Source organism: Podarcis pityusensis (assembly GCF_964106645.2).
Source record: "Podarcis pityusensis genome assembly, chromosome: 1".
Lineage (NCBI taxonomy): Eukaryota > Metazoa > Chordata > Lepidosauria > Squamata > Lacertidae > Podarcis > Podarcis pityusensis.
The window spans coordinates 23,285,863-23,298,954 of NC_138028.1; the positions used below are offsets into that span (position 1 = coordinate 23,285,863).

General features: G+C 38.7%; 1 protein-coding gene across 2 annotated transcripts in view; it reads left to right on the forward strand.

Annotated features, from left to right (window-relative positions):
- RPS6KA5 (ribosomal protein S6 kinase A5) overlaps positions 1–13,092 on the forward strand; it is a 46,246-nt gene that overhangs the window by 16,744 nt on the left and 16,410 nt on the right. Inside the window, exons 5-13 of one of the 2 annotated variants that reach the window (XR_013990896.1) lie at positions 1,267–1,374; positions 2,075–2,158; positions 2,657–2,760; positions 3,905–4,055; positions 5,586–5,747; positions 7,559–7,599; positions 8,441–8,497; positions 8,784–8,909; positions 9,558–9,690. Coding sequence is in view for 1 of the 2 variants with exons in the window: in XM_081022230.1 (XP_080878356.1) it covers positions 1,267–1,374; positions 2,075–2,158; positions 2,657–2,760; positions 3,905–4,055; positions 5,586–5,747; positions 8,784–8,909; positions 9,558–9,691; positions 11,029–11,122; positions 12,273–12,443 (1,134 nt within the window). In the remaining variant the exon portion in view is untranslated. Of the gene's footprint in view, positions 1–1,266; positions 1,375–2,074; positions 2,159–2,656; positions 2,761–3,904; positions 4,056–5,585; positions 5,748–7,558; positions 7,600–8,440; positions 8,498–8,783; positions 8,910–9,557; positions 9,692–11,028; positions 11,123–12,272; positions 12,444–13,092 lie in introns of those variants that run through there. The other variant, XM_081022230.1, reaches the window with a different exon arrangement.

Below are 13,092 nucleotides of genomic sequence, written 5' to 3' on the forward strand. Positions count from 1 at the left end.
ATGGCCAGCTATGATTAACTAAAAGTAGAACCCAGATTCCTCCTCTTTGACCATGCAGGAAGAGGAAAGGGTTGGGAGAAGTATACAAGTCTGAGGATCACTGCAGTTTGTGCATACTGCACTAAACCATGTTTTAGTGTGAAGCATGAACCCAGGCCGTGTGTGCATGAAATGAGGCTCACCGTATTTCCCCATAGCCATATTTTGGATTGTGTCATAATTCTGTTATGTGGGGTGTTGACCTTAATAATCAAGATTTGAGTCAATAACATAACGTAAGAGGAGCCTGCTGGATCAGACCAGTGGCCCATCTAGTCTAGGATCCTGTTCTCACAGTGGCCAACCAGATGTCTTTGGTAAGCAGGACCTGAGCATCCAGTGGTTTAGAGATAAATGCATAAGCCTCAGGTTTGTGCACCCCACCACTGGCATGTCAGAAGCATTTGCTTTCATTTTCAACTATTTGTGTTTTGTGTCATTGTGTATAATCTGGGAGAAATTGTGATTAGTTTTAACTATAGATTATCAAAAGAAGCCAACTTCAAACTGGTTAATGATCCTGCTTTGTAACTGCAGTTCTAGATTCAGAGATAGCAACAAACAGTGGTTAATTGAAAAAGTTTTTCTTTCTAAATGAAGAAATGTCATCATTTCTCAAATATTTACGCTATGCTTACTACACATAGAAAAAGTCTTCTCTAGTCTGCCCAGAAACTTCAGTTCCTGTTTTGACTTACCAATCATGCACATTTAATTTAGTTTGCTACTTTGATTTAATGTGGGTGTTGCTGGGCCAAAGCAGAGTGAATAAAAAATGACCAGCACTACAAAGAAGACAATATCGTCCAGTGTGTCATTTCCTTTATTCAATAAACTGTCACACCTGCTAGTTGTAATAGGAGTATTTAAAGTATTTGATTTAATATTAAGAATTATTTCTAGAGGTAAGTAGCATATTGCTCTAAAATTAATAAAAAGCAGGTTATCTTACAAGCATACAAAATACATTTCTCCATTTGGTGTTCTGCTTATATGTTAATAATTTAGTTGTAAATTAATGTCAGATCTGCACCATTTTTAAATATACATGTATGAAGATTTATTCATAGGAAACTTGATTTAAATCGGGCCACCCTATGTAAATATTGAGCACAGATAGGTTTTTTAATGCTAATAACCACACCTCAGTGTATTTAGCATTCTAATAATTATGAGCATGCTTTAATATGCTTACTAGTATATAATGAATTAAATTTCTTTTTTCAGTTGGGAATTATATATCGTGATATAAAACTTGAGAATATTCTGCTTGATTCTGATGGCCATGTGGTACTGACTGACTTCGGCTTGAGTAAGGAGTTTGTTAGTGATGAAGTGAGTATCTTCATATGAAGTGTTTGAACAAGTGATTGTATAAATGAAGGCAGAACATAAACAAGTTGAAATATTAGCTCTCATTGAAATCGTCACATATGCATTTGAGCACAGAATTTGCTTCATAAGATTGTTCTCCAATGGATCATATGTCTACAACATAGTTTGTAAGCCTACAACAAACCATGGTTTCACATTTGTTTCTGCAAGACAAACCAAGATTGGTCTGCTGGGTTCAAATACTTAGGCAAGCTACACTTTGGCTAAATCATGGCTTAGTGTTATGTGCAAACCAGGAATTGTCATTTTACTAGTAAATACCTAATTTATCATTTTTTAAAAAACAGAGTAATTGTTGATTGTTTGGCTCCACTTAGGCACCTGGTGTTTTCTTTTTGTGATGATAAATGACAGCAGGCGCTACTTTGGTAGATCAGAGAATGTAGGTTTATAAAAAATAAAAATCTTGATTCTTATATGAAAACCTGTGGCCTTCCAGATGTTGTTGGTCTTAATCACTCATCAGCCTCAGCCTGCGTGATCAACTTATATTTATAATATATGAAGTAGCATCTATTCTCAGAGTTGTCAGTTTGGACCGATAATAGAGGTGCTAGGAACTGTTAGTCTTTTCTCTTATCCTCATTTTGTCTTGTGATTCTCATATCAGTTAGTGTGTTGTGTGCCTTCTTTTTTTCAGAATGAAAGAGCATATTCCTTCTGTGGAACTATAGAATATATGGCTCCAGATATTGTCAAAGGAGGGGAGACAGGTCATGATAAGGTATGCTTTTCTTTAATAAAGCATCCAGTGAAGTTTGTAAAACATTTACTGTAGATGTTGCTGAGGGAAGGGAAATGTAGCCCTCTGCTTGTGGCCACTCTTCCCTACTTATGAACTCACTGCCACCAGATAAAGGGGGAAATTATTTCTATAAGACTACCCCAGGATGAATCAAGTTTCACAAGTTAACCCTATAATCTACAAATGAACAGACAAGAATGATGGGCGATAGACAAAAAGATACGTAGTCCCATATAATATGCAACAATCCATAAAACAAGGTGCATCCAGTCAGTCTAGGACAGTAAAGCCCAGATCCTTCACATGCGTTATAATAATTTTACTTTCACTTATAATTTATTTCTATTTTATAAATTCATCTATCTTGATTTACCTCTAGCTGTGAAGATAGCTGTCTGGATAATTGTTATTTCTTAGAATAATTGTATTGGCTTAGTGTATTTTTCTGCTTTTATAACTTGCATGATTATTTTATAGGCTGTTGATTGGTGGAGTCTAGGTGTTCTTATGTATGAATTATTAACTGGAGCATCACCTTTTACTGTTGATGGGGAGAGAAACTCACAAACTGAGATATCTAGGTAAGTTATAAAATTGGCTGCAAATTATTAGATTTTTAAACTCCACTTTTAAAGAAAATATTATTTTATATAGTCTACATTTGTTTAACAATTTGTGGAAACCAGAGTACAATAAAAGATGTAGTGTACAAATACTACAGAGCTTGACTGGATGTTGTCAGAGTACTTTATGTTGAGCTTTAGACTTGCAGCAGTGGCTCCATTTCACAGGTATAATATGCTTATTAAGATGGTCCACCCATGAATTCTTATGTCACCGATGGATTCCTGAATGCCCGTAGGAGCTTCTGTATTATATTGCTGATGATCCTGTGAATGTTCTAATTGAGAATCCCCTTCTTGGTTGCAGGATAAAATAAGCACTATAAAAATAAATCCATTAAATAAGCCCTGGGTAGATATATCCTTGCTACTTATCCAGAAATGATTTTTTAAATCATATTTAAATTTTTTCTGGAAGGTAGTAAAAAGTTGAATACTTATTTTGATTTAGGCATAAATTCAAAGAGAAGCAGTCTGCCAGTGTTTTTTGAAGTTAATAAATGCAATTTATTATCCCTGGAACATCAGCATGCAGTGAGTTGCTAGTGCTGGTATTGATCCAAGCAGTGGGCTATGGCACAGATGGAGGTCAGGGCAAGCAAATGTAGAGACTCTGAGCAGGCTGTGACACTAAGGCCCATTGAAAGTGACCTCAGGTCCAATTCTTGAGAAACACTGCATTGATGGGTCATATTGATGCTTCCTGTTGTTGTTGTTTAGTCGTGTCCGACTCTTCGTGACTCCATGGACCAGAGCACGCCAGGCACTTCTGTCTTCCACTGTCTCCCGCAGTTTGGTCAGGCTCATGTTTGTAGCTTCAAGAACACTGTCCAACATTGGGTGCTTCCTAGATAAGGTTTATTGGCACCACCATTTCAAAGGGTCTTAGGTAGCAGGACTGGTACTCAAATCTGGGTAGCAAGAGTCTTTACTCTGACTGCTAGTGGCTCTCCATAAAGTTTTGGACTAGTCACTAGGTGGACCCAGCTGTCTTGACAAGCATATGACAGTTTGTACCACTTTATGACCACAATTCTACATACACTATTGCCATGTGGTGAACATTTCACTACCTTGTTGTGATTTTCTTCCTGTTCTTCAGGAGAATATTGAAAAGTGAACCTCCTTATCCCCAAGAAATGACTGCTCTAGCCAAAGATATAATTCAAGGTCTTCTGATGAAAGATCCCAAGAAAAGACTGGGCTGTGGTTCAAATGGTGCTGATGAAATAAAACAGCATCCCTTCTTCCAGGTGAAACAAAACTAGATATTGTCTGTTTTTCATTTTTGCTTTGGAAACATGTTACTTTTTGTTTAGAAATATGTCTGGCAGGCATTAGAGAAAGGACTGCTATACTACTTCCCCTTAGCTACGTGGTTCTCTGACATCACCCTCAGATCCACCTCAACTCCCCTATATGTGATTCTCTCTCTCTTGGGGGTATAGTCCTGAGCTGGGTTGCTGCCAGGTGTTTTAAATCCTCGTTCTTTTCTGTCACTACAGATACCACGTACTTAAATAATTGCCATCTCTAGCATAGCTGGTCAAGTTGCCTGTGTGTATGATGCAGCAATTATATTGATAACAGAAGTAATAAAAAGGTTTACAATTATTCATTGCACAGAAGCATATAGTTTCAATTATGTGCATTCTTACATGTTACTTGGGTCCATACAAACACTCCAGCCCAATCTACCCTTCTAAATAGGCCTAAGGTAAATCTCAGCATTTATCCCCAAACAATGATCAACAACAATGCTGATCCTACTGTATCTTACTAACCTTGCCGCAACCTTCCAAACACTCTCCCAAGCCAACTGCAGCTGTCTCCCACCAGTATTCAAATGCCCTTTCAGAACTCATATCCAACTATGACTCATTCTGAGCACACAAACCCCTGACCTTATTTTTACTATAGTTCACTTAATGTACTTACCTACAAATTTAACACAATAAATAGTGTTACATATTAATTCCCCATAATTACTTTATTATTTATACAATATTATTTACATATAAGGTTTTTTTTGCGGTGGTACAAAAATGATGGAATGTGATCTCCAGGGAAAGCCATGAAACTCCTCCTCTTCCTGTGTTAAAAATAAATAAATATTGACACAACTGAAAGATTCTAAAGTACAAGCAAGCCTTGATTTATATGTGTGACTGTGCACACGCATATCGCGCTGAACCCAGAAGTGACTCGAAAACGTCACTAAAAGGAGTGAGGTGGGGGCAGAATGGGGTGTTTCAAATATACACAATTTCACTTATATGTGCGGTGCCTTGTAACATAACCCCTACGTAAATTGGGAGTTGCCTGTAAAAAATAATTAAAAATTTCACTCCTATACACACCTAGCTGGGAGTAAGTCCCATTAAAAAGAGCAGGCCTCACTTGGGAATAGACATTAATAGGATTACAATGTAAGTCATAGTTAAGAAGGCTGAAGTAAAATAAGCAAAGATTGCAAGCACAATATGTTAGTTCTGAAGTTTGTGAACAAAGTGGAGAGCAAAGCTTTGGTTGCATCTTCTGTATTTATGCTCAACCACATTTGCCCAAAGAACATATCTGAAGTCTTAGGCTGCAGTTCTATACACATTTACCTGGGACTAAGTCTCACTGAATGTCATGAGACTTAATTCCTGTGTGGATGTACATCGGATTGCACTGTAAGTCATTATTAAACTTCCCTGAGAAATTCTCTTTGTCAGCTGAAATGTTCATCTTTTGCTCTTCTTTCATTACCTTCTAAAATTACTTTACTTTCTGTTTAGAAACTGAATTGGAATGACTTGGCTGCCAAAATAGTGCCAGCTCCATTTAAACCAGTAATTCGTGATGAATTGGATGTTAGTAACTTTGCAGAGGAGTTTACAGAAATGGACCCAACATATTCTCCAGCAAGCACACCACAAGCTGCAGATAAGCTTTTCCAGGTAATTGCATATAATATTATTATTATTAGGAACCTGTGCAGAGATAATTTCAGAATTAAATAAAATGTAGTGATGTTTCTGAAGGTGATTAAAGTGAATGAAGTTTGCTCGAGATGTTTTGATACTAACATAAACAAATGGACTGAATAAAGTCTCATCATTATGCCTTCACTAGTGTGGGAAGGAATAGTCATGCTTGCATGACTATGTAACCCATCCTAGGATCATTAGAAAAAGTGCAGACTTAGTTGACAAGTAAAATTATAAAATAAAAAATATGACCATCAGTTATATATCCCACACTTAAAGATATGGCTGTGTAGCACTATTTGAAATGCACTGAGTTAAGTTGGTGACTGACAATATGCAAAGAAAAGTAAAAATGGCAAGTAATGCTGTAGGTTGGCTGTAAAGCATCATTTATAAATCTGAGAGTCATCAGATCAAAATTGTTACTGATTTTGAAGGCAAAGGTATTAAATATTGATTAGATAGTCAAAGATGATGATTAAGACTAATTTTGATTCCCTCCTGCCAACCCCCTGAGACACAGTGAGGAATTTGACATTGCTCTCTTATAGTTTTGTCAGTGTAAGCATTTCTGCTTGCTAGATGGAATGATCCCCCCCTCCCCCCCATGCACCATTCTGGGGGTTCTCCCAACTCTCCAGAGTGGATTTGGGGAAGGAGCAGAGGGCGTGGGGGGGGGGGAGAAGGGAAGGGAAAGCTCTGTTGCACTAGTGGGAGCACTTCACTGGCTTTCACTAGCATGCCCAGTTAGTTGAATCTGGGCCATGTTGTTTAACTCTGCTAGTGTACAAGGGCTAATCTAGAGCTCTATGAGCTTCAAAATGGGCAAAAAAAAAAAAAAAAAAGAAATGTAAGCAGTATATGTGCATCCTTTCTTCTACTCTTATAGTTGACAATAATAGAAGAGAGCAAGGAAATATATTTGTTAGTCTTGTGCACTATAGAGTCAGAGCCTCTCAGGAAAGAGAAGATTTATGTTTGTTTCTTCAGGATTGGACCTTTTTCAATGAGCTGGATGGACTGTGGCATATAAGTGAGGGGTACAGCAAAGTAAGAGAAGTAGGATGAGATATGTATCGCAGAAAGCAATTTCAGCTGGTGTGGAAAGCAGAGCAGGCAGCAGACTGGGGACGCTGGGGAACCACAGAAAGGCTTTCAGGATAAGAAAGCAAAATAGGAACAGCCTGAGACGGTTGTCTGGGGGCTGTGCATGAGGCAGACTTTGGTACACAGACAAAATCTGGGGAAGGTAGCAGAATTTAATAGTGACTGAAGTTTTAGAGGAGAAGGTAGCAGAAGAGTAGAGAGGCAAACCAAGCTTACCACTAAAACTAAATGGACCCATTGTAGCCAGGCCTTGTGTAAGGTATTTGATTCAAGTCCGTCTGTGATTAATAATTCTTTGCCCTGGTTTGTGTGTTTAAAAATCCTTCATGCAAAGTGTCCTCATCACCTTATCTACATTGGGGAAGTTCGAATGAATGAAACCCAAGCATTGTCACAAACTCTCCCTATACTGGAGGAGAAGAGCTTCAGTTGGTTCCCTGTCAGATGTCCATGTAGATGTTCTGGCTCATATTTTATTTCCCTTAAATAAGTCTGGCAATGGGACTCCTTATGTTGGACATTTTCAAATGTATGAAATGAGTCTAAATGTAAACTGTAATGGAAAAAAAATAAAAATATAAAAAAGGAGCAGATCCTTCTTTTAAAATTGGAAGATTTGTATGCTACTTGCTCTTCTGATGAAAAAAAAAAGAGGTGTTGCTATTATCTTACAGAACAGGTCCTTGGTAGTCCAAGAGGAAATACGAGATAACAGGTAGATATATTATTCTTATTAAATTAGCAGGGTCAGATGTATCAAAAGTGTCAACCACTCTTTTATGTGTTTTTTTTTAAAACCTTGATGAACACTATATAGTGCATTATTTTAGAGAGATACTTTAATAGTGTTCATGGTAAGAGTATGGATAGGCTCCACATCAAAGATAGCTGAATTTTTCCCTAGCAATCCCAAGGGAATTGAATAGAAAATAACAACTGATGTATGGAGTTTCTTCAATGCAAAACCTAAATATTTTACTCATAGCCAAATAAATCTTACTCAGTGATATATTGGTTTCTTCCAGCTTAGTTCCAAAAATGTCAAAATTTGTGAAATTCATCCAATGAATTTTTGCACCCCAGTCTCATTTACATTGAGTTTTTCTTGAAATCTTACTTCTAAATGGTGGCGGTATAACAGAATTTTGCTTCAGTTTTATTTTTGTGGAACATGTTGGAACTCTTTACGAGAATATTTTCAAAATTAATGTCACTCCCAGTATAAGCAGGTTGAATATATGGAACACATGTAAGACATTAAACTATTTAAATATACACACATCACTCCCAGTATAAGCAGGTTGAATATATGGAACACATGTAAGACATTAAACTATTTAAATACACAGATACACGAATATAAAACCATGATTAAATTTGAGGAGCAATTAACTTTACAGTTTTAAAAAATCAGAAATACAACATAAAAGAAAATTGGAACTAAGGAATAAATCATGGTAATTCCACTGAGATTTTAGAATATAACATTTGTGTTTACCAGATAAAAATCCATTTGCCCAGTCATAATGTAAGCTTGTTTGATACCTTAACTGTAGGTTTCTTGAGAAGCTAGCCAGTTTGACGTATCACCCTTTGTCACCAGTGAAAAAGCTGTGAGTCAGTTTTTTAGCATTCTTTTTTATTTTTTACAAACTGAGCTTTTAATTGATTTTTTTTTAATGGATCAGAAGATGGTTTAATTTCTTTCAGGCAGGCTTCCTCTTACAGTGATAAAAAGGTGCATAATTTCCTTGAATATATTGATTCTGGCTTATCTTGGATGCTGATTATTTTTTTCCCTGTCTGAATTACGCTTACCCTAAATTATTGAAATTACAATTAAAATTTGATAGCTGGAAACTCTGGGCGTGATGGATATCTTTTCTTTTTGTTCTTTAGGGATACTCCTTTGTTGCTCCTTCTATTTTATTCAAACGTAATGCAGCCACTATGGATCCTGTTCACTTCCTGACAGCAGTGGATCGACCTGGAATTACAAGTATTGCCAGGAGTGCTATGATGAAGGTAGTGTTAAAACTTAATATAGCAGTTTAATGGCCTAATTAAAAGATGTAACTCTGTTTTATAACGTATTTATAACTTGCATTTTTTCCTGATATTTTCAATTTAAGATATTTTAAAAGAAAATATTTAATGATAGAATTCTTAGTGGCCTTTTAAATGTGTCCGTGTGTGGGTTGTTTTTCTTGTTATTATGTTGTGTATTTTAAGTTTTTATTATGCCGTAAGCCACCATGTGATCTATGGATGAAGAGCAGTACAGAAGTCTAAATAAACAAATAAATATTACATTACTTTGCTATTTCCCAAGGCAGGAAAAAGGACATACTGTAAACTTCCAATTAGTACAGGTGGTGTTCTTTTTAGGCACATCCAACTCTCGCGTGACCACTGATGCACTGGTAGTTTTGGACCTGGAAGAGGGAGGGATGGGGGCGGAATGGGCTTATGGGTGCTCCGCCAACACTCGCGAGGGCCAGGAATGGAACCCCTGCACAAATTGGTTGCTGCCTGTGGTATTCTAATACAGCACAAAATATGTTTTGCTGTAATTAAAAATTCTCAAGTAACTTTGTTCTTTTTATTTTTTCTTTTATTCAGTAAAGATTACTAAATACAGCCAGTTTCCCTCTCTACTGCTATCTCTTGCAGGACTCTTCGTTTTATCTTCACTATGAACTGGACCTGAAAGAAAGACCACTGGGAGAAGGAAGTTTTTCCATCTGTCGAAAATGCTTACACAAAAAAACAAGCCAAGAATATGCAGTAAAAATCATTAGTAAAAGGTTAAATTTTTTTTTCTTCTCGTTTCTTACAAATTTGAATAATGAAAATAGCTTTTTGTTGTTTTTTACCTTAAAAAATGCCTCTGCTGTCCTTCAATATAGATATTCTCAGGGCCGCTTACTCAACAACATAATTAAAAAGCATAAAATAATGGCAGTGGTTAAAGAATAATGGTTTAACAAATAAAAATGCGGGGAAAGAAAGAAGCTTTTGACTGACACTAAAAAGACAAGCAAACCATCAGCCAGATGAGCTTCTCTAGGGAGAAGTTTGATTGATTGATTGATTGATTGATTGATTCATTCATTCATTCATTCATATACTGCCCTATACCCAGAGGTCTCAGGGAGGTTCACAGAACAAAACCAGAATATAAAACCACAAACTACCGTATTTTTTGTTCCCCTTTATTTCCCCCCCCAAAACCAGGTCGGGGAAACCGAACCAGGTCGAGGAACAGCGGAATGGCGGCGCTGCGCCTCCCTGCTGTCCCCTGAGCTTGTGGGGCTGGCCGATGTCTGCCTGGCGCGCGGGGCGCTCTGCTTCAGCACGCTCTGCCCGCCGGGCGGCAGGCTGCTATCCGCAGCGTGGGGAGCCCTGCGGGGAACTCCTGCAGGGCTCCCCACGCTGCGGATGTCTGCCCGGCGCGAGGGGCGCTCTGCTTCAGGGCTTCCTTCGTGCCGGGCGGCAGGCTGCTATCCGCAGCGATGGGAGCCCTGCGGGGAACTCTTGCAGGGCTCCCCACGCTGCGGATGTCTGCCCGGCGCGAGGGGCGCTCTGCTTCAGGGCGCCCCTCGCGCCAGGCGGCAGGCTGCTATCCGCAGCCTAGACAGCCCTGCGGGAACTCCTGCAGGGCTGCCTAGGCTGCGGATGTGTTCCCGAAGCCTGGAGAGCGAGAGGGGTCGGTGCGCACCAACCCCTCTCGCTCTCCAAGCTTCAGCGAAACCTGCATTCGCCCCATAGGACGCACCCAGATTTCCCCTTCATTTTTGGAGGGGAAAAAGTGCGTCCTATAGGGCGAAAAATACGGTATATAGTCAAAATATTTCATGATTGAGGTGCCACCATTGAGTGGGTCCCTTTCCCAGTTGCTGTCCTCCTTGCTTCTGAGGGTGTAGCCGAAGAAGGAACTCAGAAGATGACTCCGCTAAAGCACAAACATGTTTTTAAAAAGGCAAACATACTTGATTCTTTAATCTGAAGATTTACTACCAAATTGCTGCCCTGTTCACAATACAACCCTATAAGATATTTTTAGAGTTTGTATAGTACAGACTCATAATTGTTTAGACCCAAGGAAATGCTTGGATTGTTAAATTGTTACTTAATATTTCAGGCTAGAAGCCAACACTCAAAGAGAAATAACAGCTTTAAAACTTTGTGAAGGACATCCCCATGTCGTGAAGCTGCATGAAGTTTACCATGATCAGGTATTTGAAATAGTAAATATTGTAGAATAATTTGCTTACATTCGAACTAAACATTTTGCAAACTAAGCTGACTTTGCACAGTATAGGCATGAGATCCTGGAAGCCAAATTTTGATTGCCAGGTAGGATGCGAGGCTGTTTTGATGCTAAAACCAGGCCTGAAACCATACAGGAATGGGCATAGATAATCTGCTTTCTCCAGGCTTACCCACACCTGGTCAGGCACCCTAACCAAACATCTTGCCCAGGAAGGGAATATTATGTAGCTAGAGTTAGTTTCAAATCACAATATTTGCTTCTTAACTTTTACCATACAATTGCATGGTGGTAGTGCTACTGTTGCAATCCAACTTGGACAAGGCTGTGACCCGCTAGTGGGTCCTGATCCACCAGTTGAAGACCACTTGTTGTTGTTTAGTCGTTTAGTTGTATCCGACTCTTCGTGACCCCATGGACCAGAGCACGCCAGGCACTCCTGTCTTCCACTGTCTCTACATGTATGTCTTCCTGTATAATAAAAAATCTAAGGCTGTCGTCATGGTCTGTAGTTCACGTAGCTGTCTACAGATGACCACTCCAACGCCAGTGTGAGGGACAGCAGGCAGGAGAGCACGGAAACACATAGTAGAGTGTATTTTAAAATGGGGTTTCAGAGTTTTTAGGGGGTTTTGAATGTTTTATGTAGTTTTTCAATGTCATTGTTCTGCATGGGACAATGACAATAAAGACATCGTATATCGTAAACAGTGCTGGTGGCAGGCAGCCCAGGGGAGCTGTTTAATGGAGCAGGGAGAGATGTTTCAGAGGAGCTGACCAAGCTGCTCTCTGAAGTGTCTTCTGCCTTTCTTTAAAAGGGATTGGGGGTTTGGGCAAGCTGGGGAGAGGGAGAGCTGTGAGGGGATAGGCAAAGGGGTGGGTGATGTTTAAAGAAAGGGGGGTTGGTGGATACGCAGGGTTGGCGAGCAGAATAAGCCGGGGGGGGGGCAGACTCTAGTATACTATATACATACAATAGCTTTTTGAACCTGGAGGAATTTAAAAGTAAACAGTATATATACTTGAATATTAAATACATCTAGCTGATTATTGTCCCTTGCATTTTGAAATAAATGTTCTAAAAAAGAATTTGCATGCAAATATATTGTTTATAGCTCCACACTTTTCTAGTAATGGAACTTTTGAAAGGAGGAGAATTACTTGAACGTATCCAGAAAAAGAAGCACTTCAGTGAAACTGAAGCTAGTTATATAATGCGCAGACTTGTTTCAGCGGTGAGCCACATGCACGATGTAGGAGTAGTCCACAGAGACTTAAAACCTGAGGTATGACATTTTCAGCTTCTTGTAATAAGTTTTCTAGTGATGATAGAGACAGTTCACTTTTTCATTAGGATGGAGTTTATGTGTTGCGATTTGTTCATTAAGTATGAAATAAATTATCTCTGCTCCTTGTGGTAAGTTTTACCTGCACCTTCTGCCAATGGGATTACCCATTGAGCATGTGTATTTTATTTTATACTTTTTCTATTTTAGCTGTAAGCTGCTTTGGGTCCCTATCAGGGAAAAAGGCGGGATATAATTAAATACAATTAATATCATTATTCTATGTTGTCTAGAAAATCTGTATTATGAGGTGACTAATGCATAATATTATAATATAAACAAGACTATTTATTTTTGTTTTTATGCTCTTTTCACTAATTGTGTGTGTTCTGTTCTTGGTGATGACTTAATTCTGCTATCAGGCATATATGTATTTCTGAGTGTTTCTCAGATGGATTCCAGTTTCCATCAGCCCCAGCCAGCATGGCCGATGGTCATGGGAGTAGATAGGGAGAAGTCCCGTCCCTCCAGTAATACTAGAACTGGAATATCAGAGAATTCAAGACAAATAAGTACCGTATTTTTCGCCCTATAGGACACACTTTTTCCCCTCCAAAAATGAAGGGGAAATGTGTGTGCGTCCTATGGG